General features: G+C 20.6%; 6 protein-coding genes across 6 annotated transcripts in view; 2 read left to right on the top strand and 4 right to left on the bottom strand.

Moving 5' to 3' along the window:
• PF3D7_0207800 (serine repeat antigen 3) overlaps window positions 1–1,741 on the bottom strand; it is a gene marked incomplete at both ends in the record, with an annotated part of 3,293 nt that extends 1,552 nt beyond the window's left edge. The window contains 4 exons of the mRNA XM_001349552.1: window positions 1–448; window positions 623–775; window positions 900–1,505; window positions 1,708–1,741. The exon at window positions 1–448 is cut by the window's left edge and continues 1,552 nt beyond it. Coding sequence (XP_001349588.1) covers window positions 1–448; window positions 623–775; window positions 900–1,505; window positions 1,708–1,741 — 1,241 coding nt within the window. The remainder of the gene's footprint in view (window positions 449–622; window positions 776–899; window positions 1,506–1,707) is intronic.
• Window positions 1,742–2,595: 854 nt separating this feature from the next.
• Window positions 2,596–6,310, bottom strand: PF3D7_0207900 (serine repeat antigen 2; the record flags this gene model as incomplete). The annotated part of the gene is made up of 4 exons (XM_001349553.2): window positions 2,596–4,880; window positions 5,016–5,171; window positions 5,241–6,083; window positions 6,277–6,310. The coding sequence occupies 4 exons, from the start codon at window positions 6,308–6,310 to the stop codon at window positions 2,596–2,598; spliced, it is 3,318 nt and encodes a 1,105-aa protein (XP_001349589.2).
• Window positions 6,311–7,337: 1,027 nt separating this feature from the next.
• On the bottom strand, window positions 7,338–10,723 carry PF3D7_0208000 (serine repeat antigen 1; the record flags this gene model as incomplete). Its single annotated transcript, XM_001349554.1, has 4 exons — window positions 7,338–9,478; window positions 9,582–9,722; window positions 9,892–10,560; window positions 10,690–10,723. The coding sequence occupies 4 exons, from the start codon at window positions 10,721–10,723 to the stop codon at window positions 7,338–7,340; spliced, it is 2,985 nt and encodes a 994-aa protein (XP_001349590.1).
• Window positions 10,724–12,931: 2,208 nt separating this feature from the next.
• PF3D7_0208100.1 (conserved Plasmodium protein, unknown function) lies at window positions 12,932–20,203 on the top strand (the record flags this gene model as incomplete). Its single annotated transcript, XM_001349555.2, has 16 exons — window positions 12,932–13,021; window positions 13,121–13,157; window positions 13,323–13,414; window positions 13,549–13,672; window positions 13,775–13,843; window positions 13,965–14,038; window positions 14,168–14,229; window positions 14,331–14,403; window positions 14,520–14,593; window positions 14,748–15,010; window positions 15,127–15,218; window positions 15,413–15,455; window positions 15,562–15,796; window positions 15,935–16,012; window positions 16,108–16,177; window positions 16,310–20,203. The coding sequence occupies 16 exons, from the start codon at window positions 12,932–12,934 to the stop codon at window positions 20,201–20,203; spliced, it is 5,370 nt and encodes a 1,789-aa protein (XP_001349591.2).
• Window positions 20,204–20,678: 475 nt separating this feature from the next.
• Window positions 20,679–21,581, bottom strand: PF3D7_0208200 (KRR1 small subunit processome component, putative; the record flags this gene model as incomplete). The annotated part of the gene is made up of 1 exon (XM_001349556.1): window positions 20,679–21,581. The coding sequence occupies one exon, from the start codon at window positions 21,579–21,581 to the stop codon at window positions 20,679–20,681; it is 903 nt and encodes a 300-aa protein (XP_001349592.1).
• Window positions 21,582–22,557: 976 nt separating this feature from the next.
• Window positions 22,558–27,966, top strand: PF3D7_0208300 (conserved Plasmodium protein, unknown function; the record flags this gene model as incomplete). Its single annotated transcript, XM_001349557.1, has 1 exon — window positions 22,558–27,966. One exon carries the CDS (start codon window positions 22,558–22,560, stop codon window positions 27,964–27,966), a length of 5,409 nt encoding a protein of 1,802 aa, XP_001349593.1.
• Window positions 27,967–27,989: the final 23 nt, after the last annotated feature.

A 27,989-nucleotide genomic window follows, 5' to 3' on the forward strand; every position in this document is an offset into this window, starting at 1 on the left:
AGTGTTGTTAAATTATTGAATACATCTTTTTCATTACCTACTTCATTTTTTGATAATACTCCATTTAAATCTACTTCTTTTAATGAGTTACAATATTTATTTAATTCTTTTTGTAAACTATCATCTGCATCTTCTAATTTGATTAATTCCTTTTTGTTATTTTTTTCATCATTGCTCTCTTTTTTGTACATTTTATTCAATATATTGTTAATGGATTGAGAGAGTTCATATTCTTTATCATTTGAATGATCCACTGATGCAGCTTTTACTTCCTTCACTTCACTTCCTGACACAGCTAGTTTTGTTTCTTTGGGTTTATCTTTTGAGACATACTTGTAACATTCGTCAGAAGCTTCTACCTTTTTTACTTTCAAGGTACATTTTAAACATTTTTCTACATTAATATTTCCACTCAAGAAACAATCTGAAGCTATTGCGTCACATTTTTCTATAGAAATAAAAAAATAAAACACATAACATAATAATAAATAAATAAATAAATATATATATATATATATATATATATATATATATATATATATATATATGTATATATTTTTAGTATAAATTTAATATATGTGTAATTCCACAATTCTCCTTTTTATCATTATTTTTATCTTACCAGGCAAATTATTTCCTAAACTATAATCTTTACTTTCCATTAAATAAGACGTTCCTTCTATGGATAGGGTATGTACTTGTATTGAGGTTATTGTTTGATCTAATTTTGGTAACTTGTATAATTTTATATCTACTGTATTTTCTTCAGATTTTTCTGTAATTAATTAATAAAAGAAATATATATACATATATATATATATATATATATAATAATTGAATATGTATGAGAATATCTCCATATAATATTATACACATAATATTTATTTTTTATTAATTACGTGGAGTAGCAGATTTCTCTTCGTATACTTTCCATTTTATTGTTAGTATATCATCTTTAAAATATAATACAAATTTAAATGTTTGGTTTTTTCCAGATTCACATTTATTCTTTAACATACTTTTATCTTTTGCAAAATCTATTCTTTTAGTTAATTTCAAAAATTTTACATCCAACTGAATGTTATTTTCTTTTGTTTCAACGTTTATGAATATATGTGGAACAAGAAATAATTGAAAATTTGCATTACATGAACCAGTAACCTTTACTCCTTTGTAATGTTTTAAGAAAGCAGATTTTACATCAATTGATTTAGGAGGACTTGGAAGAGTGCTAGTACCTTGGGGTGAGTCGGAAGGATTATTAGAATTTTGACCAAAAGTATTAGCAGGAGTACCTTGGCTTACAACATTACCACCATTGGTACTTTCTTTATTGGATTCTTGTGATTGTTTCTCTACGCTTGAACCTGGTGATTCAGAAGAACTACCCTTTTGAGATCCAGATGCAGGTGTAGTAGAGGATGAATTTTTAGGATTTTGAGAACCTTCCTTGGTACTCTCGTCCACTGTTGTACATTTTATGTCATTTTTACAAAACAAGACACCTATATGGAATAAATTATAAATATAAAAAATATATATATGTATATATAACATTTTAGTTTTTAATTTAATCTATCCATATTTTTTATAACATTTCAAAATCAATATTTATATACATTTATTTTAGGTATTAAATAATACACCATGAATTATATTAATTTTTTTTTTTTTTTTTTTTATCTTATATATATATATATATATTACACAATATTAGAAATAAGGAAATACTGAACTTCATTTTGGTGTATAGTATTAATATAAAATAATTATATTTTTTCCGTTTTTATAATTCTTATTTTATTATTATTATATTAAACCATTATTTGGTTCTTTATAAAGATCGTTAAAATAACTTTATTAAAATAAAATTATTTTTATTAATATTTATTAGTATTATATATATATATATATATATATATATATAATTTTTTTTTTTTTTTTTTTTTTTTTTTTTTTTTTTTTTTTGGTATTATTAATATTATATTATTATTATTTTATTTTAAATCATATTGTTTTGAAAAAATATTTTCCTTTATTTTTAAAGTGCATATACATGTACATTATGTTAGATTATATCTGTACATGTACATTGAACAAATTTATACTTAATAAAAATATGATATCACATGTATCTGAATAATAATTAAGTAATATCTTATCATTTTCAATATATTTGAAAAATGAAAGAGAAAAAATATATATAAAATAAAATATATATATATATATATATATATATATATATATATTTTTAACTATTAAAATTTATCATTCATTTCTAAAAAATTAAATATTAAAAAGAATATATATTAAATATAAAAAGGTATTTCACATATAAATATATAAACACGTGGTTATATATTTTGATTCATTTGAGACAATATATTAATAAATAGTAATGTTTTTTTTTTTTTTTTTTTTTTTTTTTTTTTTATAATTATGAGAATATTTTTAAATTTACTAAATTTTAATATTATGACTTATTAAAAATTTTTTGTATCTTTTGTATTCTTCTCAGAAAAAGATGATATTGCATTTTACATTATTTAATATATATATATATATATATATATATATATATATATATTTTTTTTTTTATACATAACAGAAGAAGCATTCATTTGTGTTTTTTAATTTAGCTAGACAATATCCTGGGGAAGGCTTATTTTTACAATTCTCCCAATTTTCTTCACAAAATTTCACACATTCTTCTTGTTTTTCAGGATTTACAGCATAAGTTCTAGAACATACGTGATCACCACCAATATTGTCAGAATTATCATATTTAACTAATCCCATCTTTATTCTGCTATTTTTAATATGTTTTAAAACATGAAATATTTGAGCTTTTCTACTTTTTTCTGCAGCTGTAGGGGATACAATTGATGGAGTTCGTGAATTTCCCGGAGCAGAGGTACCTTCATGGTTAGGAATTTGTACTGAAGGAGGTTGTAGAGATGTAGCTCTTGGATTTGGTAAACTTCTTTGATCATTTGTATCTACTACAGAAGATGATGTGTTTGGTTTTCCATCGGTTGATACAGGTAATGCTACACCGTCATCTTTAGATTCTCCTTGTTTCGTAATTTTTCCACCCGTACTTTGATTTGAACTTATAGCTCCATTTGCATTCGAACGCTGACCTTGATTTTCCTCAGAATTTCCTTTTCCCTCCCCACGTAGATGTCCTGCCTCAGATGCGGGCAGTTTTCCTTCTCCAATAGGATCTGTAGTTTCTTGCCCCCAAATCAAATTGTTATTATATAATGTATTATGCAATACCTCACTCCATGTACTTATTGGTGACACGTAGTTTTCAAAATTATAATTTTTATAGTAAATGTTGTGGTAAAAATCTGGAGAGTTTTTCAAGTAAGACTTATATATATCATGCTCCTTCTTATCAAAATTTTCATTTACAGGTACTTCAACATTAAATACTACTACACTATGAATGAAATTATCTTCACATGTTGGTGGTCCATACATATCAACTTTAAAGTAACCATCGTCTCCCCAATATTTACCCCAACTATTTCTTACAATCCAATAAGATTTTTTCTCACCTTTATTATTTATATAATTACCATAACCAACAATATTAACTGCATGATCAGGTTTTTTATCACCACATAAGTTTTGAACTTTCTTTCCGTTTAGTTCATAACCCAAAACATTTTTAGCTTTTACATAAGCAATAACTGAACCTTTGTTCATTATTTCATCTTTAATTAATTTAACAAATGAATCTATATCTTTCTGAAATACTTCACTTTCATAGGCAATATATCCTTTAGTACCGACAGAAAAAGGTGCATTGTTATATTCTAATACTTTTGTATTTTCGAATACATTATCCCAATCATTTTGTACTTGTGGACATACATCTCCAACTTTAGATTGATCATATGGATAATTAGATTCTGTTGGCAAGAATCCCTTTTCTTCAATGGTTTCTAAGAACACTAAAGGATTCGATCCTTCAGTACATACATCGTTATTTTTATTTTTAAGACAATTTGTTACATATAATACAGATGCATTTAGAGGTTCATATCCTTTCATACATTTAATAGTTTCTAAATGGTATATAGAAGCAAAGGCCCATGATAAGGCACAATTCTTTTGATCTTCTACATTTATTTTGGATATACAATTATTATGATCTTTTAACCTATTACAATATTCACGATTACAATATAAACTATCTGCATAATTATATGATGAGTAACTTGTATCTACTGGGAATTTTGTTAAATCAACAATTCCATTTTCATCTTCTTCAAAAATGTTTTCCTTAATATAATTTTCCTTATTCTTATTAAACTTATTTAAAGAATATTTTAATTGTGGTAATACTAATCCTGTTTTATTTTTCATCCAATCATTTGCATTTTTTAAACACAATACTTCATTTTTCATTTTATGATAAAGTACATAATTGTTTTCTTCTTTATGTTCTTCTAATAATTTTGTTAAGTTATTAAATATATCTTGTACATTACCCAATTTTTCATATGTCAGTATACCACTTACATCATTGTCCTTTAATAAATTACAATAATTTATTAATTCTAACTTCAAATTATTATTTATATCTTTGAAATGTAATAATTCTTTTTTTCCATTTGTATCATTTTTTTTGTAAATATTTTTTAATATATAATTTGCAGGTGCTATAAAATCATATTCATCGGAATCTGCATCGTCCTCTCCCTTTGTTAAAATTTCTTCAAATCTGTCTTTTACATTTTTAGATACATATTTAAGACATTCATCATTCTTATCAGCCTTAATAACTAATAATGTACATTGGAGGCACTTTTCAATATCAACATTTCCGCTTAAGAAACAATCAGAAGCGATGGCCTCACATTTTTCTGTAAAGAGTGAATAACGGAAAAGGATATATTTTCCATCAACATATATATATATATATATATATATATATATATATATATATATATATATATATGTATGTATGTATGTATGTATGTATTATTTAATTTTTTCACCTGGTATTTGATCTTCTAAGTTGTAATCTTTACTTTCCATTAAATATGTTTCTCCATCCTGTGCAAGAGAATGTATTTGAATAGATATAACTGGTTGATCTAATTTTGGTAATTTGTATCTTTTGACATCAACGTTTAAATCTACTTGACCTGGAGCTAAAAGAATATAAAATATATAAATATATATATATATACATATATATGTATATTATTTTTTTTATTTACCTATCCTAGTAGTGGTGTCAGGTTTTTCTTCATATACCTTCCATTTAATAGTTATCAAATCATGTTGAAGATACAATATAAATTTAAATGATTGTTTTTTGTTAACATCACACTTATTCTTTAAATTGGATTTATCTTTTTCAAAATCTATTCTTTCATTTAATTTCATAAATCGAGGTTCCAATTGAATATTATTTTCTTTTGTTTCAACATAAATAAACAAGTGGGGTACAATAACTAATTGAAATTGTACACCACATGAACCAGTAATTTTTACTCCCTTATAATATTTTAAGAAAGAAGATTTTATAGGAATTGTGTGAGGGATAGTGGATTTGTTCAAGTTTGTGAATGATTGAGCTGGGGGAAGAACAGACTCTGGGGATTTTGCATTAGTTGGTGAAATGCCATTTCTTTTTGGTGTTACGGGAGATGATTGTTGATTTCTACTTTGTTCAAAGGATTGTGGTAATTGTGGTAATCGTGGTAATTGTGGTCCTGCTACTTTCCCTTGCCCTTGTGATCCAGGTGATATCTTTGTTCCTACGGATCCTCCTGTTCCTGATGATCTTCCTGCTCTTTCGACATCTGATTGGGATACTTCTGCACCTGGTCTTGCTGATTCTACTTTTTGTTCTGCTCCTATACCACTTCCTACTTCTTTTTGTTGTTGCTGTTGTTGGGGTTGTGTTTCTTGAGCTAAAGTTGGTAATGTTGGTTGTTGTTTTGGTTTTTCAATTCTTGCTTGTGTTGTTACACGTGAACCATCGGATGATAATGATCCTGTAGCAGATTCATCTGTAGTGGTTTCACTCTTTATTGTATTTTTAAAAAATACAATATCTGCAAAAAGAATTTTATTATAAATAAAATAATTTAATCATATATTTTTATTTAAAAAAATTTTTTTTAATACAATACATATAATATATGTGTTCTTATTTTTCTATTTCAATTTATATCTTTTTTAATTATATTTTTATAATTGTTATATATATATATATATATATATATATGTTTAATTATTTTGTCCTACATAATATAAGAAAGAAGGAAATATGAAACTTCATTGTGTTGTATAAAGTATAAAATATCTCTATATTTTTTCTATCTTTAAAAATGGTAATATGTGTTTATATATATTTAATTGTTTTGTTTTATTTACATATATTTTATTATTTTTTTATTATTTTTTTTTTTTTTTTTCTTTTGTTATGTGTTCTTTTTAATAAAGAACTTTATGCCTTTTAAGAAGTGTTACAAATTATGTATATTTAAAAATATTAATAAAATTTAAATGGTACCATTTGGTATAATTTTATTTTATATTCTTATAATATATTTTTTTTTTTTTTTTTTGATATTTAATTTATTTATTAAAAACATGTGTATATAAATATATATACATATATATATTGTTCTTGAATTAAAGGACCCCAAAAAAAAAAAAAAAAAAAATTAAAAATAAATAAAATAAAATAAAATAAAATAAATTTGACCAGTGCAATAACTTTGTATACCTGTTTATAGAAATATCTAATTGTGTACTCAAGAAAAAGTTACGGTGTCTAACATACTGATAATTAAATATATACATATATATATATAATTTATATGTCTCTTCGATTAATTTATAAAATATAATATTCATTATAGTTTTATTTTTTAAAGGTCATACCCTAGATCGATAAAAATAAAATATATATATATATATATATATATATATTTATATATTATATTCGTATAATATATATCCTTCTATGCATGCATATGGATATATTTCAATTAGTAGCAAATATCTAAAATTATGTTCTTAATTATAATTAAAAAAAAAAAAAAAAAAAATTAAACATTTAAATTCAAATATACTTTAGAATTCATCTAATTTGATAAAAATAATAAAAAATAGTAAACTAAAAATCGTTTTTTAAATATTAAAACAATATGATATAATATAAATTCATTTAAAAAAAAATGAAATTTAATTAAAAAGTTACACAATAAAAAAAATGAAAAAAAAAAAAAAAAAAAAATATATATACATATATATATATTTGTGTAAAATATGATATATGATTTAACTTATTGTGTAACTTCTTACACATAACAGAAAAAACATTCATTTGAACCCTTCAGTTTGGTTAAACAATATCCAGGAGATGTTTTATCTTTACATTCATTCCAATGGAGTTCACAAAATTTAATACATCCTTCATGTTTTTCTTGATCTTCCGAATAAGATCTTGAGCATGTATGATTCGTTCCTATGGTATTATAATTATCGTATTTAACGAAACCTATTTTTATTTTTGTATTCTTTACATGTTTTATAATGTGATATATTTTAACCTTATTTGTATTCTTATTACTTTTGGTGATATTAGATGATGATACACTATTATGTGTTATAGAGGATTTATTAAATTCATCCTTGATATTTTTTTCCTGTTCATTTATATCTGGACTATCTCCTATTAATGTATCTATATCGTCATCTTCACCACGTCTTTGTGATATTTCTTGTGATAATAATGAAGTAGTTACTTCAGAATTTAAAATCTTACTTCCTTTCTTATGGTTTACCTTATCTTCTTGGGAATAAATGTTTTTATGTTCATCAGACGCATTAACCAATTTCATACTTTTCTTAGAATTAAAATTTTTATAATAAAGGTTATGATAAAAATCAGGAGAATATTTCAAGTAATAGTTATATAATGGAAATGTTATCTTAACAGGGGATTTCTTACTCTTAGGCATATTAATATTAAACACTACTACTGTATGAATGAAATTATCTTCACATGTTGATGGTCCATACATATCAACTTTAAAGTAACCTTCATCTCCCCAATATTTACCCCAACTATTTCTTACAATCCAATAAGATTTTTTCTCATCTTCATCATTTATATAATTACCATAACCAACAATATTAACTGCATGATCAGGTGTTTTATCACCACATAAATTTTGAACATTTTTCCCGTTCAATTCATAACCCAAAACATTTTCAGCTTTTACATAAGCAATAACTGAACCATTGTTCATTATTTCATCTTTTATTAATTTAATAAATGTATCCATTTTATCTTTAAAATGTTCACTTTCATATGCTCTATAAGCTTTAGTAGATAAGGTACTTCTATGTTTATTATTATAATTTAACATTCTTGTATGTTTCAACAAATTTACCCAGTTTTTCTCCTCATCTGGACAATCGTTGCCTACTTTTGTATAAGAATATAAATAGTTTGTGTCCATAGGTAAGAATTGATTTTCTTCTATTATTTGTAAAAATTCTAATGGATTAGATCCCACATTACATCTATTTTTATGTTTTCTTTTACTACAGTTAGCTATATATAATGCAGAAATAGCATGTGGTTCATAACCTTTCATACATTTTAAAGTTTCCAAATAATATTTAGAGGCAAAAATCCAAGAAATTGCACAGTTTCCTTGATCTTCAATTTGAATTTTTGATATGCAATTATTTTCATCTTTTAATCTATTACAAAATGAGCTATTACAAAATTGTTTATCATTATTAAAATATTTTAATGTATTATTAGTAAATATATATTTTTTAATATTTATAATATCACTAATTTTACTATCATCTTTATTATCATATATTTTTCTTTTTTTTTCTTCATTCAATTTTTCATATTTATTATTATATATTATATTATTATTTACTACATTTGGTAATATGAGACCTGTTTTTTTTTCTATCCATTTATCAGGATATTTCATACAAATTGCTGAATTTCTTAATTTATTATGTAAGGTACTTATACTTTCATTTTTATGTAATTTTAATAATCTTATTAAATTATTAAATACATCAACATTATTACCTAATTCATGATTTACTAATGTTCCATTCGTATCTATTTCTCTTAATATTTTACAATAATCTGTTATACTCTCTTTCAAAAAATTATCTAATTCTTCTAGTGTTATTAATTCTTTCTTTCCTTCATTTTTATTTATTTTATATATTCTTTTCAATATATTATTTATAGTATCTGTAAGATGGTAATTACGAAAATTTTCATCATCCTCTGCTTCTGCTTTAATTTGATTGAAATTCTCTCTAACGTCATTTGAAACGTATGTAAAGCATTCACTTGATGTATCATTATTCTGAACAAGCAAGGTGCATTCTAGACATTTTTCGATATTTATATTTCCACTCAAAAAGCAGTTGGTGGCCATAACATCACATGTTTCTAAAATGGGAAAGAATAAAAATGTGTATACATGTATGGGAATATATATATATATATTTATTTATTTATTCATTTTTATGGACATTTAATTATTGTTGTTTACCTGGTATGTCTGTTTTTATAACATAATTTTTACTTTCCAATAAATGGGTGTCTTTATTTTCTGACACGCTATGAATTTGAATGGTTGTGATAGGTCTCGTTAGTTCTTTCATTTTATATTGTCTGATATCTACTTTGTTATCTGGAAAAATAAAAAAAAAATAAAAATAATATAATATATGAAGGATGGCTGACATAAAAGGATAAACATAATTGAAAAGATTTATATATATATATATATATATATAAATATATATATCTATTTTTTTTTTTTTTTTTTTTTTTTTTTTTTTTTTTTTTCATGTGTATACTTGTAACTCCTGTTTCATATACTTTCCATTTAAGTGTCAAAATATTATCTTTAATATATACTACAAATTTAAACGTTTTATTTTCTGCACATATATTATATAATCTATCCTTATCTAGAGTATCTCTTGATACGCCTACATTAAAATTAGTATTCATTAAAGTATCATCAGAGGTTCTTAATTCTGTAGTTGTATCTTTGAATTTTATTGAATCACTAAATTCATCCAACTCATATTTTAATTCAATGTTATTATATTTTGTTTCAACATCAATATATATATGTGGAACAAGAAATATTGACAAATTTACATTACATGGTCCAGTAATTTTTACTCCTTTATTTTCTTTTAACAAAACAGATTTTATTTGATTATTGTTTTGTTTATTTATTGATGAAGTATTAGATGAATCACTATTACTCATAATATCTTTAGGTCTTATTTCTTTTTTCTTTTTTTTTTTTTTAGACGTAAGATTATTGGGTGACCATTCTTTGGTATCACTTGAAAAACTAGCATGTATGTTACTATCCAAATTAGGAATAGAAGATAAATCTATATTTGATATATTATTATGGCTAGTTCCTAAAATTGATTTACCTGAAATATTATTATTATCATCATCTTCCTCCCCCCTTGTACGAATTACATTTATGATAAATATAACACCTACAAAGTTAATATATATATATATATATATATATATAAATACATTTATATTTTTTATTTCCATAAAATGATATACATTTTTTTTTCATTTGAATGTTGTTATTTTATGTATTTTATTTTTATCTTTACATATTATATACACATAAGGTATAAAAAACTTCATTTTGCCTTATCAAATTAATATTTGTTCTGATCCTTTTATTCAACTTTTTTTTTTTTTTTTTTTGTATACTATACTTTTTACACTATATGTAATTTTTTCCCCTTTTTTGAACAACACGTTTCTATTTAATTTCATCATAATTTTCTATTCTCATTTGTATAACAATATAAATATATTAAGTAAAATGAAATATTTAAAAAGAAAAAAGATAACATTTTTTTTTTCCTTTTTCTTTTTTTTTCTTATTTTTATTTTTATTCTTATTCTTTTTTCTTTTTTTTTTTTTTTCTTTCTTTTTTTTTTTTTTTTTTAAGAACAATAAATAGCTAAAAATATAATATTAATTTAAAATCTTGAAAAGTGCATTATCATTTTGTAACGGAAATAATTTTGAATGAAATAAAAAAAAATAATAATTTAATTTTTTAAAATTAAAATTTTTTATATTTATTAAGTTAAAATATATATATATATATAAAATATAAATATTATATAAATATTTATATATATATTTCATATTGTACACCTTTTGTCTTTTTCAAAAATATAGGACTATATTCATTTTTTTTTTTTGTACTTTTTAAATATATATATGTTTTTTATTTTTCAATTATTATTATTTTATAAAATTTTATAGTTCCGAGTTTTTTAAAATTAATTTTTTTTTTTTTTTTTTTTTTTTTTCTTTTAAATATTATAATATTTCACTGTAAATTTATTATATATATATATATAATATATGTGTTTAAATGATGATACATAAAAATTTATTATTATATATATTGTGAATTTTTAATTTTTTAATGAATTATATATACATATTTAATTTACTTTAATATATAAATATATATAATTATATATGACATTTTATTATCATTACATTATATTTTTAATACTTTTTAATTCGAAATATATTATTCATATTAGTATGTCCATTATTTATGTGGTTATTACATATATATATATATATATATATATATTTTTTTTTTTTTTTTTTTTTTTTTTTTTTTTTTTTTTTTAATTTCTATAACTGTCTATTATATAAACAATATGAGATTAAGGAATACACCAAAAAATCGTATCAAAAGTTTAAATGTTTCACTTAATTATACTAATAAAAAAAAAAAAAAAAAAAAAAAAAAAAAAATGGATTACTATGAAATAATAAATTAGTTTTAATTATGAACAATTGTTTTATTTATATGTATAATTATAAAAAGATTGACAATAATTTATGAATAAAATTCCCTCGCGTATTTTTCCTTTTTTTTTTTTTGGTATATGTATAATAGGTCTTAAATTAAGCAAATTAAAAATATGTATTTATTAAAAGCCAACGATTTTATAAATATATAAACATATGTATATATATATATATATATATATATATATATATATATGTGTGTATGATTTCTAATTAAAAGTTGTCCTTTAATTATTATTTCTTGTTCTCTCATATTTAGAAAGATATAAAAAATAATATATCCTCTCTAGGAAAAAAAGAGTATTTTTTATTATACCAAAAGAATAAAATATATATAAACATATATTCTTTTTTTGTTTTTTTTTTGTTTTTTTTTGTTTTTTAATATATTTATATACAACCTTGTTAACAACCTTGATGTGTGTTTTATATGGATATTATTATTATTATATATATATTTATATATATTAATATTTTTATTATCTTTTATTCTTTTCTTTTCTCTTTTTTGTTATAAATATGTATATTACAATTTGGTAAACTAGTTCAAATAAATTATTAACAATTCACCACTAAATATTTATTCTTTTTCTCGTTTATTTTGCCTTATATGAATAGTCATAAGATAAAGCTTTTATGCAGGACCCTGTATATACATAAATTATATACACATATATATATATATATATATATATATATATATTCTTTTTTGTAATACCATTATATAGTGGTTATTCAAAATATGATTGTAAATTGCCATTAACATATGAAAAAAATAAATACATAAAAATATATATATATATATATATATATTATTTGATTGTGTATTTTATTCGATTATATATTTTATTTGTTTGTTTTATTTAATTCTTTTTGTTTCATTCATTTATTTTATTTTATTTTTATTTTATTGTTCTTTTTGTTTTTCAATTTTATTTTATTTTTTTTGTTTCATTTTGAACAGAATATGATGATTAAATAAAAAAAAAAAAAAAAAAAAAAAAATGCCTTGCATTCTTAAAGTGAGAATATCTGGTATAAGAGACTTTAATACCTTTGAAAAATCAGAATTAGATTCTTTTAAATATATTGAAGTAATAAATACATAAAAAATGATATATATATATATATATATATAAAGAAATATATGAATAAATATAAAGTTAACAATATTAAAATTTTAAAATTTACAGGTTACCTTAGGAGAAATAAAGCAAAGAACAAAATTTAGTTAGTACACAGATAATAATAAATTTATATATATGTATATGTGTTTCACATTGTGTATGCATATGTTTTCTTACGTTATATATATATATATATATATATATATATATGTACACTTTTTTTTATTACCATTTAATATATATATTTTTTTGTTATGTGTATACATAGATATCAATAGAAGTACGAATAATTTAAATTTGTCCTTTCGATTGGAAATTGCCGATGACTCAGAGCTACAAACAAACCCACTTAAAATAATAGTATGTATAGTGGAAACAAAAAGAATGAAATGAGAAAAGAACGCATGAATAATACTAACTTGTGTTATATATATATATATATATATATATTTTTTTTTTTTTTTTTTTTCCTCATTTACCAATTGTCTCTTTAGATAGATGATGCAGAAAATATAAATAATGGTTACATACAAATAGATTTAAGTTTTTTTTATTTTCATGATAATTTAAAACTAGAAGGATGGTTTCCATTATATGATTCGCTAGCTGGACTTAAAGGTTATTACACATAATATTTATCAACTGCAAAAATGAAACATGTACATATATATATATATATATATATATATTTATATTTATTTATTTTATTTTAAATTATAGGTGAATTGTATTGTATAATAAAATGGGAATTCTTCGAGGAAAAAAATCCGTACAATGAGAACAGTTCTGGTAAGGACATATATAAATAAATAAATAAATAAATATATATATATATATATAAATATGTTTATATAATGATACATATGCATTCATATATTATTTCTTTTTTTTTCTTTTTTTTTTTCATTAGACGTTTTATTGCTAGGTACTACGTTCTTCCCAAATAATTCCCCTTATTACATTGAACAAATAATAGACTTTGCAGTAATATAGAAAATTAAAATGTAAAAATATATATATATATATTTATGTATGTATATATTTGTAAGATATATTTTTATTAATATGCATAATTAATAACTTCAACATTTTTTTTCAATGAAATATTTGTAGAATGAACTTAAAATTGTAAACGACCCCGAATATGATTGGAAGGACTTAATTCGATCAAACAGGTTTTTTTTTAGAAAAGAAGAAAATTTAAAATATAAAAAAAATAAATGTATAAATACATGATTGATTACATATATTATTAATATAATTATTCTTATTTTAGAAACTCTAATGAGGCAAGGTGTGACGTTATACAAAATTCGTTTATGCAAACTAGAAAGCTCATAGGAAAAAAGGTATTTAGAAATAAATGGAAATATTCTAATATATGAAATCGTTTTTAAACAATACACATAAGAATATTATATATATATATATATATATATATATATTCTTATATATATTTGTATAGGCTAAACTCCTGGGGGGAAATGCAATATTAGGTTATCAAGAACACTTGAATTTAGAAGGGAGCACAACAAATAAGTACGATTTTTTTTTTTTTTTTTTTTCCTCACACGTGTTTATAATATGTTATATATACCGTTTCGTATCATTTGGTATATATATATATATATATATATATATATATTTATATTTATATTTATATTTATGTATGTATATATTTTTTTTTACGTAGAATATGTATTCGTATCACAGGAACTGTTGTCAAATTAGGAATAAAGAATTTGAATGAAATAAATAATATCAATATTAATCAGAATAGTACCATAAAAAATATTTTAAGAAATAATGAATTTTTTTTCGAGAATAGTATGGAGAGAAATAAAGATATGAAATATAATAAAAGGGAAAGTTTACAACCAAATGCATCGTATAATTTCGTTGATGTAATGTTGCTCACATTGGATTCGTTACCAGATAATATAAAATATACTTATGGTAAGAATGACATATATATTTATATATGTATATATAATTATTAGCATTTCAACCTTTTTAATATATTTCCCATTCCCAACTTTATAATATTTTGTGTTTTCATTATTATTTATAAGGTGGACTGGTTGCATCAAAGGCTGTTAAAATTTTACATCCAAGGCTCACAGAAGAACAAAGAGATGAGTGGTTATTAGAAATAAGGGACGAGGTAAAAAGGAAAAAAAAAAAAAAAAAAAAAAATATATATAAATAAATAAATAAATATATATTTATATATATGTTTAGCATTATTTTGGTGAGATGTTCCCATCATACTCACATCATTTCCCTTTTCAAATTTATTAATTTATTTTATGTATACACACATAATATATATATTTACCTACTCATTTAATTTTTTAGCTCAAATCGAACGCTAAATTTTTGTCCTGTAACGTTGTTCTAGGTAAGAAAAAAAAAAAATATATATATATATATATATGTGTGTGTGTACATATGAGAAATATAAACCCTTATAAACATACCATATATTATTTATCGTTTTGTTAAAGGTTACAAAGAAGACGCGTACATATTCAGCGATGTAATAGTTTTATTTTGTTATGGAACAGCAATAAATATATTACCCTCATTTTTTTACGATGAAAGAATTATATCCTTCATAAATAAAGATGTACCTAAGTTAAATATGTTTAAAAGCAATTCAAATAATTCTCATAAGAATGTAAATTGTATTTATTTACACTCTGCCTCGGATGAAAATGAAAATAACAAAGTTCCATGCAGGTTAAAATATATATCTTTGCACATAATATATTAAATAAGATAAAAAAAAAAAAAAAGAAATGAGCACGGCATAATATATATATATATATATATATATATATATATATAATATATATACATTCTTCTCTCCTGTTTTAGGGTGTGTAAGGAATCCTTTGTTCCTAAAATTTACATATCTTCGGCTGTTATACCGCAAAATTTGGCCTTAATAGGAAAGTAAGCATATAAAAATATATGAACAGTAAAATATACAAACGTGTATATATACTTATATATGTATGTATTTATGATTATTATATTTTTTTTTTTAGCGGGTTTTTAATATCCGCGTTTGTTATTTATCCTTTGAAGAAACACTACGGGGAATACTTGGCCTCAGAAGTAAAAATGATAAACAGCAAAAAAAAAAAAAAATAAAATAAATTAATATATATATATATTTTTTACCATTTCATTGCACGTTCGTCATTTTTTAAAGGCTCATTTTATTTACCACATTTGTTGTTTTTTTAGATAAGTGAAATATTACCCTTTCTCGAATTAAATTTACACAAACAAATAATCTGCAAGTTATTAGTAAACGGATTTAACAGTATTTTTGACTATAATTTAAAGTTATGTTTTAATCAGAATTATTTGTTTGGTTATTGTTATGGTACGGGAATGTGTACTTACGGAATATATTCTGATAATAAATTTTTAATTAAGTCTAATTATAAAGATAATTTTTATATAAGAAACAAATGTATTGGTGCTCTTGAATTAAAAGGTATATATGACAATATTAACTATCGATCCTTTTTTTGTAAAAACAAAAGTTTAATTTCACCTGTGTATCTAAGGGGAGATATAATTTATAACAACGACCTAAGTAAGGAAAAAAATAATAAACAATCATATTATCATATGAATAATAAAAGGAGTAAAGAGAATTCCGGGTTTTATAATTCTGAAATAAATGCAATAAATGATATTATGATCGGTTATGAAAATGAAGGAGGGAAAAAAAAAGTTCAAAGGCAAAAAAAATATCATCAGGAAAATGATGAAAGGGATGCATATAAAAGAAATAATGCAAAGTATGAAGAAGATGATAACCGTGAACAAGTAGAAAAAAATAATGAAGGAGAAAAAAATGATGAAGGAGGAAAAAAAGGTGAAGGAGAAAAAAAAGGTGAAGGAGAAAAAAAAGGTGAAGGAGAAAAAAAAGATGAACAAGAAGAACAAATCCAACTTGATGAAGATTGGCATAGTGATAGGGGAGCGAACAAAAATCCTTCCAGGGACACATATAACAAAATTATAAATAATAATTACTTTAGACTAAAAGAAATTTATATGAAAGAAGAAAGTGATTTATTAAATGAAAATAATGATAAAAATAAACATGGAGATTTTTATAACATAAAAAGTGATGATCTTAATAATTCAAATATTGGAGTAAGACAAAGAAAAAGGAAAAAAAAAAAAAAAGAAAAAATTAAAGCAAAAAGAAGAAAAAATAAAGGATATGTATACGAAGTAGAAGATCATCTAGATAATATTACATTATTTAATATATATGAAGATAATATTGCTTTATATAATTATGTATTTAATTTAGATGTTAAAAATTTCCTTTACAAAAAGGGATTATTAGACAATTCTTACAAAATGGGAAATAATAATCAACTTGAAAATAAAAATAAAAATAATAATAATATTATTATGAATAATTTGAATGCACCATGTCTAATTAATTCGGTATCATCTGAAAGAATTATGAACACGGAATACCAGCATGGTACTCAAAAATGTATAGATAATATTAAAAATGATATTAACGAAAAAAGGTATAATGATCATGATGATCATATTATTAATGTTGAACAAGAAAATAATATCTCACATGTATTTAATAAGAAGCTATTTGAAAAAAATATATACAATGGATCTCATCCAAATGAAAAAAGGCATTCACTCCAAAATGATTTACCAGAATCTAATGATAAAATTGTCAAAAGCTCAAGCAATAATGATTATTCATTTGAGAGTACCATAAGAAATGAAATAGATAAATTAGATAATGATGATGTTGATAATAATAATACAAATAAATGGAATGAAATAAAGAAGAGAAAAAAAAAATTCAAAAGAGAAAAAAATAAAATAATAAATAATTCATTTCAAAATCAAGAAGCAGAAGATGACAAGAACAATAATAATAATGACAATAATAATGACAATCATAATGACAATAATAATGAAAATAATAATGAAAATAATAATGACAATAATAATGAAAATAACAATGACATTAATAATGACATTAATAACATTCATAATAATGACAATAATTACTATAATAATGATAATATAAATTTATATAACGAGATGACAAAAAAAAAATGTATGCTTGATAATAGTTATACAAAATATTTCTTTTATATATTTACTCTAGATATGTTGCCAAGCATAAAATTTGAAACATTCTATGAGAAAAATACCGATCACAAAAATTTCAATGAAAATTATAAATTTTATTACAACACCGATGATGATACAGATATAATAAATGCCATAAAAAAAAAAAACGTCAAAAATAAAAAAAAAAATGGAAACATTGTGATTAAAAATTATATTAATCATAATGAATATAGTTATTTAGAATATAATGAAAATAAAAATTATGAAATAAATAAAAAGGAGAAGTTACTTACTGAAAATTATGAATATGATATGTATATAAAAGATAATATACATTATAATGATTATAGTGAAGGTGATGGAAAGCAAACAAAAAAAGCGTCCTCTTTTTTATATAATAATAATAATAATAATAAGTATAAAAAAGAAGATAATAAAACACAGATTATAAGTTATATGGATCATGTGGATAATGAGAATGGTGTGAAGGGCTTGAAAAAACGGAACTTATTTTATAATAACAGCGATCAATTATATAACTTTGATGTGAAAGATAATGATATGATAAAGTATGAGAAAAGACAATCAAAAAATTTTGTTGAAGAAGAATTTATTAATGGGAATAGAAAAATGGAAAACGAAGATAAACATTTAAAAAAACATTATGATGAGAATGATATAAAGAAAAAAAAGAGGAAAAAAGAAAAAGAAGAAAAACAACAAAAAAGTAAAAGTAAAAATACATATTTAAATAATTTATCCAGAAGTTATATTTATTTAATTAAAAGAATAAATTTATTTTCTGAAAATAATAATGAAGTAGATATAATTTATGAAAAGATAAATAAAGCATTTATAGATTTATATAATATTTTTATATTCTATATATTTATTCATAATTTATTCCCATGTTGTATATGTAGTATAAGATTACATTTTTCATTTATATCTTTTGATATATTAGAAATTATGTTAACAGGACATTTAATAAAAGTCAAAAATAATAATGCTATTAATTTAGAATTACAAAATATGAATAAATCAGTACAAGAAAATTTATTAAAACATTTTTTTAAACATTTAGAAAATTATTATATAGAAAAATCAGAGCTATTCAATTATACAAATATGTTTTCAAATAATATAGATAAAGTCATTTTAAAAAGAAAAACAAAAAGTGATATTTCTCAATTTGGTTATATGACCAAACGAAGAACAAGTATGATGAAAAGTCAAAGAAATATATGGACTTTTCTTTTTACCAAAATTTTCCATTCTCCACTCTTTAATTTTACTTCCAAAATAAAAAATTTATTTTTAAAAAAAAACAAAAACAAAAACAAAATCAAAAATAAAAACAAAAACAAAAACAAAAACAAAAAAACACAAATACAAATACAAATACAAATACAAAAAGAATTAGAGAAAGAGAAAGAAAAAGAAAAAGAAAAATACAAACAAAAAAAAAATAATAACAATAATAATAATATTAAAAGTCCGATCCATAAAAATATCGATTCCAAAGAAATAGAAAAACAAAATAAAAAAAAAAATAAATTACAATTATTACTTAAAAAAACTGATAAAAAAAATGTGAATCCATCACAAATTAATAATAATATTAATGATAGTATATTCTTATTTGATCAATTAAAAAATTATATTATCTTAGAAAATCGTAAAATATTTTTTGAAAATCATATGGAAAATGAATTTTCTTCAATTATTATTACACCTTTAAATGTATTACCTCATGTTATTATTAAAAAATATTTTGGTGTTATTTCATTACATATAGTTAAAGAAAATATTAACTTGAAAAAGTTCGATTTTTTTTATCAAAGTCTTATATCAGACATATTATTTATAGCAAAATCTCATATCAAAAATATTGGTGCTAATTTAATTTCCTCATTTAAAATAACGAACTTGTTTTTAAGAGAAGAAAAATCACATGGCTATGCCCTCATAAGTATATGTGGGGACGTCGCCAAGTTTTGATCACCAAATGGGCTATACAACAATGAGAAATGGTAAGCAAATAAATAAATAAATAAATAAATATATATATATATATATATATATATGTATATATTTATTTATATTTATATTTTTAAATTGTTATATTATACCTAAACAAATTTTTTTTTTTTTTTTCTTTTTTTTTTTAAAAATATATAAAATATGAATAATAATGTTTTTGTAAAAAATGGCTTATAGTTTCCTTAAAAAAAAAAAAAAAAAAAAAAATGAAAATATACAAATATAAAAATATACAAATATAAAAATATAAAAATATACAAATATAAAAATATAAAAATATACAAATAACACAATATATAATATATATATATTTATATTTATATTTATAATTTTTTAAAATTTTAAATAACTTTTTTTTAATTTTCTTAAATTATATTATGTATCTATATATTTTAAGCACATTTAAATGTGTGTCACACAACGTGCACACAAATTAGTCGTTTCCTTTTTGTTGTTTATCTTGAGTTTTATCTTTTTTTTTGTTTTTTTGATTATTCAAAAAGTATTCTCCTGTTTCCATTTGTATATCAATTTTACGAGGCAACTGATCTGGTGGGAAGACAGATTTATTTTTCTTTTTCTTTTTATCTAATTTTTCTTTAATTTTTTTTCTTTGGACATTTCTTTTTTTAAAATTTGGTAAAAATTTTTCCCAATTTTCATTTTTGAATTCTTCATTTTTTTCTAATTCTCTTTTTGCAATAAGTTCTTTAATATGATATACCGGATGTATATTTTTCATACAATCAATAATAATTCTTCTAACAACTTTTAGTGATTTAAAATGACCTATAACACTAACAGTTTTCCCATGAATACATATATAACAATTTGTTAGAATTTCTAGTGCTTTTAATGTCGTTGCATTACTTCCTAATAACCTTTGTCTTCTTTTAATAAATTTATTTTTATTACGAACATAACCACTTATTTTTATGATATCACAATATGTTTCATCTTCTAAAACACGTTTCGCATGTACAAAGGGGACGCTTCGTGATAATAAAGATATCATATCTCTAGATTTTATTATAATATATGGATCAAATGTTTTCTTGGTAGTTTTCACACACATATAACCTTCAATTAAATCAATTTCAAATTTTATAAAATGCTTATTTAATACATTTTTTATATCACTACTAAATTGTTGTAAATATTTCTCACGATATTTTGGAAATAATACTTTAAAACTTGACTCTTCTAAAAAATGATGTTTGTTATCTTCTTGTGTAAACTTCTCAACTTTCCAATGATCAATGTTTTCATTATCCCATGGTTTATCTTTACGATACTTTTTTTTCTTCTTCACCGTTTCTTCCTCAGCATTACTCATTTGGGGTTCAACAAAATTTTAAATATAATGCACAAATTAAAGAAAAAAATTAAAAAAATAAAATAAAATAAATAATAAATAATAATAAAATAATAAAAAATAATAAAAAATAAAAAATGGGACACTTAAAAGTAACTAATTCTATTTTATTTTTTATTATATATATAGATATATATAGATATATTTATTTATTTAAATGTATATATTTACTTTCAACAAAATAACATTTATTTTTTAATATTATATACAAAAAAAAAAAAAATTATTCTTTAAATTATACATATAATATTATATTATATTATATTTATTTATATTTTTTTTTTTTTTATCTATATCCAAATGTCACAAAAAATTAAACCCATGAGAAATATAATAAATTAAGTAGAAAATAAATAATTTCTTTTTTCTATGCCTTTCCTATAAAAATATAAAATTTTTTAAAATATTTATTTATTTATATATTATAAAATCATGCGTATAAATATATATATATATATATATATATATATATTTTTTTTTTTTTTTTTTTTGCCCATATATAATAAATATGCTTATCTCTACATACGCTTTATTTTGATTGTTCTTATACGTTAAACGGATATTCATACAAAAAAAAAAATATATATATATATATAATATATTGTTGAAATATTTATTATATATAATAATTTTATGTGTTTTCATTACATTTATTTATTTCATATTATTTAGGAACATATATATATATATATATATATATTTTTTTTTTTTTAATATTGAGATAAAGTAGCTCTTTTTTCAAATATATTCAACTATTTTTTTTTATTCCACCTACAATTTTTATTTTTATTTTATTTTTATTTTATTTTTATTTTTATTTTATTTTATTTTATTTTTATGCATATAAAACTATACCTATTTAAATGATTTTTGCTTTAATGTTACCTTAAGGTTATATACCCATTTGTAAAAAAAAAAAAAAAAAAAAAAAAATTTAATGCATTTTTATAAAAGAATAAAACATTATAGAAATATTTTAATCAAATGTAATATATCTAATCATAATATAATATATGGGGGATATGACACGTGTCCCCTTAAAGAGATATATACGAATTACCACGTCTATAAAAGTTATATACATACAAAAGAGAATATTATAAAAGTAGAAGCAAAAGAAAATGTTGATATAGATAATATAAATAATAAAGATGATATATTTTATAATAATGATCACAAAATTGATGATGATAAAATAAAAAAGATACAATGTCAAAAGAATTGCACCATATATCATGATATAGAAAAAAACTCTTATGTTGACATTGATGATTTTGTTAATATAAATGATGCAAAGAATAAAATAGAAAATTTACTTTTATACAGTAAAAAGTTATATAATAAAAAGTATTGTCATAATAAATTACTTAATAATAAACAAATCACGTTAAATAATATAGTTTTGAATATACTTTCTATAATAAATGGAAAAAATAATAATAATAATATTAAAGATATTTATATAGATAAAGTCCTTCTTTTGGATTTTTATACTCTATTAATTAAAAGAAAATATTATATACATAATTTAAGAAATAATATTTATGACAATTCTTTTATGAATATTTTTGATTATATTCATTATAACATTAATTTACATTTAAAAAATTATAACTTGAAAAATACTCATCAAGTTCTACATAATATATCCATATATATACACAAAAATAAATGTAATAATATCACACATGAACTTGTTACCAATATATTCTTCTTTTCATTTTTTAAAAACTTTAATAAGTTTTATACAAAAAAAGAAGGAAAGGATAAAAATGAAAGTCACGAAAATTTTCCTAATTATGTTAATCAAAAAAATCACAATGATTTAAATATAAAAATAACAAATAATTTTCATTGTACAATGTATCAAACAAATTATTATAAATATAAAAGCTTTGATGAAGAAACTTTTAAATATTTAAATACATATGTTGTCTTTTTATCTAATCATCCTTCTTTTATTAACGATAAATTATTGTATAATATTTCCCTCTTAACAAATAAAATATTACAACTTAAAATAAACTTTAATTTAGCACTATCATTCCTTTCAGCTAGCTTAAATATATTTGACAAACGAGAAAAAAAAATAAAAGAAGGGCACCTTATTTTGAACATATATAAAAAAAAAACGAATTATGATATTTTGTATTCTTTAATAAAGCAACACAATGAAATGTTTAACAAAAATATAGATCATAAAGTCGAAGGGGAACAAAAGGTGATACAACAAGATGTAGCCATGGATGGTATTATAAGTATGCATGTAAGTGGAGCAAATCAAAATGTTCATAATATAATTAGAACAAATCACAATATTGATAAAATAAGTGAAACAAATCAAAATGTTCACAATGCAATTAGAACAAATCACAATATTGATAAAATAAGTGAAACAAATCAAAATGTTCATAATATAATTAGAACAAATCACAATATTGATAAAATAAGTGAAACAAATCAAAATGTTCATAATATAATTAGAACAAATCACAATATTGATAAAATAAGTGAAACAAATCAAAATGTTCATAATATAATTAGAACAAATCACAATATTGATAAAATAAGTGAAACAAATCAAAATGTTCATAATATAATTAGAACAAATCACAATATTGATAAAATAAGTGAAACAAATCAAAATGTTCATAATATAATTAGAACAAATCACAATATTGATAAAATAAGTGAAACAAATCAAAATGTTCACAATGCAATTAGAACAAATGACAATATTCATAATATAATTAGAACAAATCAACATATTCATAATGTTAGTAAACCAAAATTAGACATACTGTCGGAAGAGAAGAAAAAAGATATGGCACACACAATCCATGTTTCCAATAATATACATATTAAAAATAGGTACACTCATAATTTTGTTCCATCCAAAAATGATTGTATAAACTTATGGAATTATTCACATATTATTAATATAATAAAAATATTAGACATAAATAAATTATTATCCAAAAATTATAATATAAACACGGAAGAATGTGTAAAGACGTTTTTAAAATATATGTTTGATTATTTATCAATATATTACGATGAACTAGTAATAATTACACAAAATGAATTGAATAGTTTTGTTTCTATTTATGTTAATTTATCAATATTATTAGACCAGTTGAGAAATTATGAAGAAATATGTTCTCTTATTATTTTTTTTTTAATTAATTCTTATAAACGTATATATGTATATTTTAATGGTTTGAATATAAATATGATGATTAATTTAATAAAAGGAATATATCATCAAATATATATATATTCGAAAATATTTGAAGATAATAATTTATTTTTTGATAAATTTAAAAAAGAATTAATAACATTATATAATAATATAAAAACGGATCATATGATATCTTCAAATTATAACAATATGTATGAATTAATTAATACAAACATGATATTTTTATCATCAAATATATGTAATACCATTTTTGATAATCCATTTAAAAAAGATACATATATACCACTTAATAAATTAATAACTATTATTCATTATTTAGATAAGATAAATAAAATATGCCTTTCTTATGATCATACAATAAATATATTTTTACAACAAGATATATTAAAATGTTTGAAATTTTGTGAGAAAATGTTTTTGTCAACAAACCATAATTTTTATGATGAAAACTTGTCCAATCATCATATATTAATATTAATTAATATATATATATATTATTATCAAAAGTTTTTACATTCTCCATTTTTATATAAGTGTCTACAATACTTAAGTAAAAAGAATGATCTAACTTTGTTTATTAATGAAACGGAGATTATTATGTACCTGAACATAGTGAAGAAACTTAAAGAAAGAAAAATAAATAATATAAATGAAAAATTTAAAAATATCCCAAATCATTTAAAACAAATAAAAGAAATAAAACAAGTAAAAGAAGATATATTAGAAGATGGAAATACAAAGAATATATACCAAATGATTCATAATTATCAAACTAATATTACTTACCAAACAAAAAACCAAGCTGTAACACCATCCTGCTGTTATCATAATACATCGCATATAATCTTAAATACTCATGAAAATATATATGAAGAAAAAAAAAAAAATAATGTTCTATTAAATGATGATTTATATGATGAAATATTAGAAAGGTATATGAATAAAATAATGGACAATCTTTTTTTTTCTTCTTTTCAAAAAGTAGGAAAGAAAAAATATACACATTGGAATCTTTCTTCTTCTTTAATACAATATAATAAAATATTAGAAGAGAATAAAAAGGACAAAACAATAAATAATGAAAATGATATTATTAAAATTGATAACAACAAAAATGAACAAAGCATAAATGTAGATAATATGTATACATCATCTAAATGTACTAAATTCCCTTTTAATATTCATGATTTCAAAAAATATTCTATAAATATTTATTTTTTGGTTTATGACAATATACTTTCATATAACAAAAAAATTAATAAAGAAGAAATAGAAAAAATATGGAATATTTTAGATAACATGATAAAATATAAACAAAATGTTTTAACAGAAGACAATTTCTATTATATTATTTCTGCATTATTGAAAGCTCAAAATTTTGAACATGAAGTGTATAAAATGTACTATGAATATATGAAAAAATGTGGATCTTGTATTAATATAAAATATGTATTTTTTATTATGAAAAGAATTTTTGAAGATACTCCATACATAACATATAAACAAGATACATCATTAGATATTGATAAAGAGAACATATTGAATAATTCTATAAAAAAATATAATATAGGATCAACATATTATTATAATATGAAATGTGATAAATATGGTAAGTGTAATAAATATGATAATTATGATAAATATAATATATTAAATGATATAATAAAATTATCAGAACAAATTATATTATCCCATATACATTATATTAAAAATTTTACCTTTTTTAAAGAAGTGTTACATACTTATATGAAAAAAGATATATATATAAAATGTTACTTATTTTATTATCCACATTTCCATAATTTTGTGTTAACATATTTTCATAAATTTTTAACACATGATCAATTCAATAAAAATGTTCTAGTTCTTTTAATAAATAATATTGCTTCCTTTTATTATACACTTCATAATAATACTTATACATCATCTTACATAATAAGAAAAAAGGACACACAAAGGGAATATGAAAAAATTATTAAAGAGAAAAAAATAATAGAGCACAATAATCAAAAAAATAAGGAAAAATTAATAAATCATTATGAAGATATAAATATATTAGATGAGGAAAATTTTAAAGGAGATCATAAAGATATAAAAGTTTTAAAAAAATATAAAAATGGTTATTATTATTCAAAAATATTTTCATTATACCCATTAGATCAAATACATTTAAATATTGAACTAAAGAAAGAAGAGATGGTTGCAAAAGATAAAACAAATCAAGGTAACATAGGTTCCAATTTGTTGTTAACCGGTGCCTCAAAAGATATAACATCATATAATTATTATATTGATACTTATATAAAAATGGAGTTATTAAAAAAATTAAATATTTTGCTTCCAACTTTATATATAAAAGAAATAAAAAACAAAAGTCCTCATGAAATAAAATTATCAAGTATGAATATTATAGATATATTTGTGTCATTAAAAAATGTAAAAATAAGAAATGAAGATATTATGTATAAATTAAGTCAGAAATATATTATGGATATATTTTTTCATAATAATAAAGTAAAATTAGAATATCAAATAAAGTTTCTTAATTCTCTTACATTTCTGGATTATATAAAAGAAGCTGATTTATTATTTAAAACTTTTTTTTTTAAAAAAAATAAAATAAATAAAATACAGAAAGAAGAAAAAAAAAAACAAAATAATTATAACCTTTTATATACTCATTTTTTAAAAATACCAATACATAATTGTATATACATTCCAAATATATCATCATATATTTTAAATTTTATATCTATATATGATTATTTTGAAAAAAAAGATCAATATGTAATATATAAAAAATTATTATATTTCCTAGATGAATATTTAAAATCACATAATAAAATAAATTCAATGAATTCACTTGATAAACGTAATATTATTCTTATAATCATATTATTATATATTTCATCATCACCTCTTAATATATTATCCATACGATTACAAACATTACGTATATTTTATTATTATATAATACAGTCCAATTATTTTTCTAAGCACAACATAACATATTCGTCTTCCACACATGCTGATATTTCTAAATTTGTTGTATCCTGTATAAGGAAACATTCACCCTATGTTCATATATGGAATGAAATAAATGTACATTGTTTTGACGTTGACATATTATTATATGGGAAATAAAAATTGAATGAAATTTTTTTCGT

The sequence above is a fragment of the Plasmodium falciparum genome (assembly GCF_000002765.6).
Source record: "Plasmodium falciparum 3D7 genome assembly, chromosome: 2".
Lineage (NCBI taxonomy): Eukaryota > Apicomplexa > Aconoidasida > Haemosporida > Plasmodiidae > Plasmodium > Plasmodium falciparum.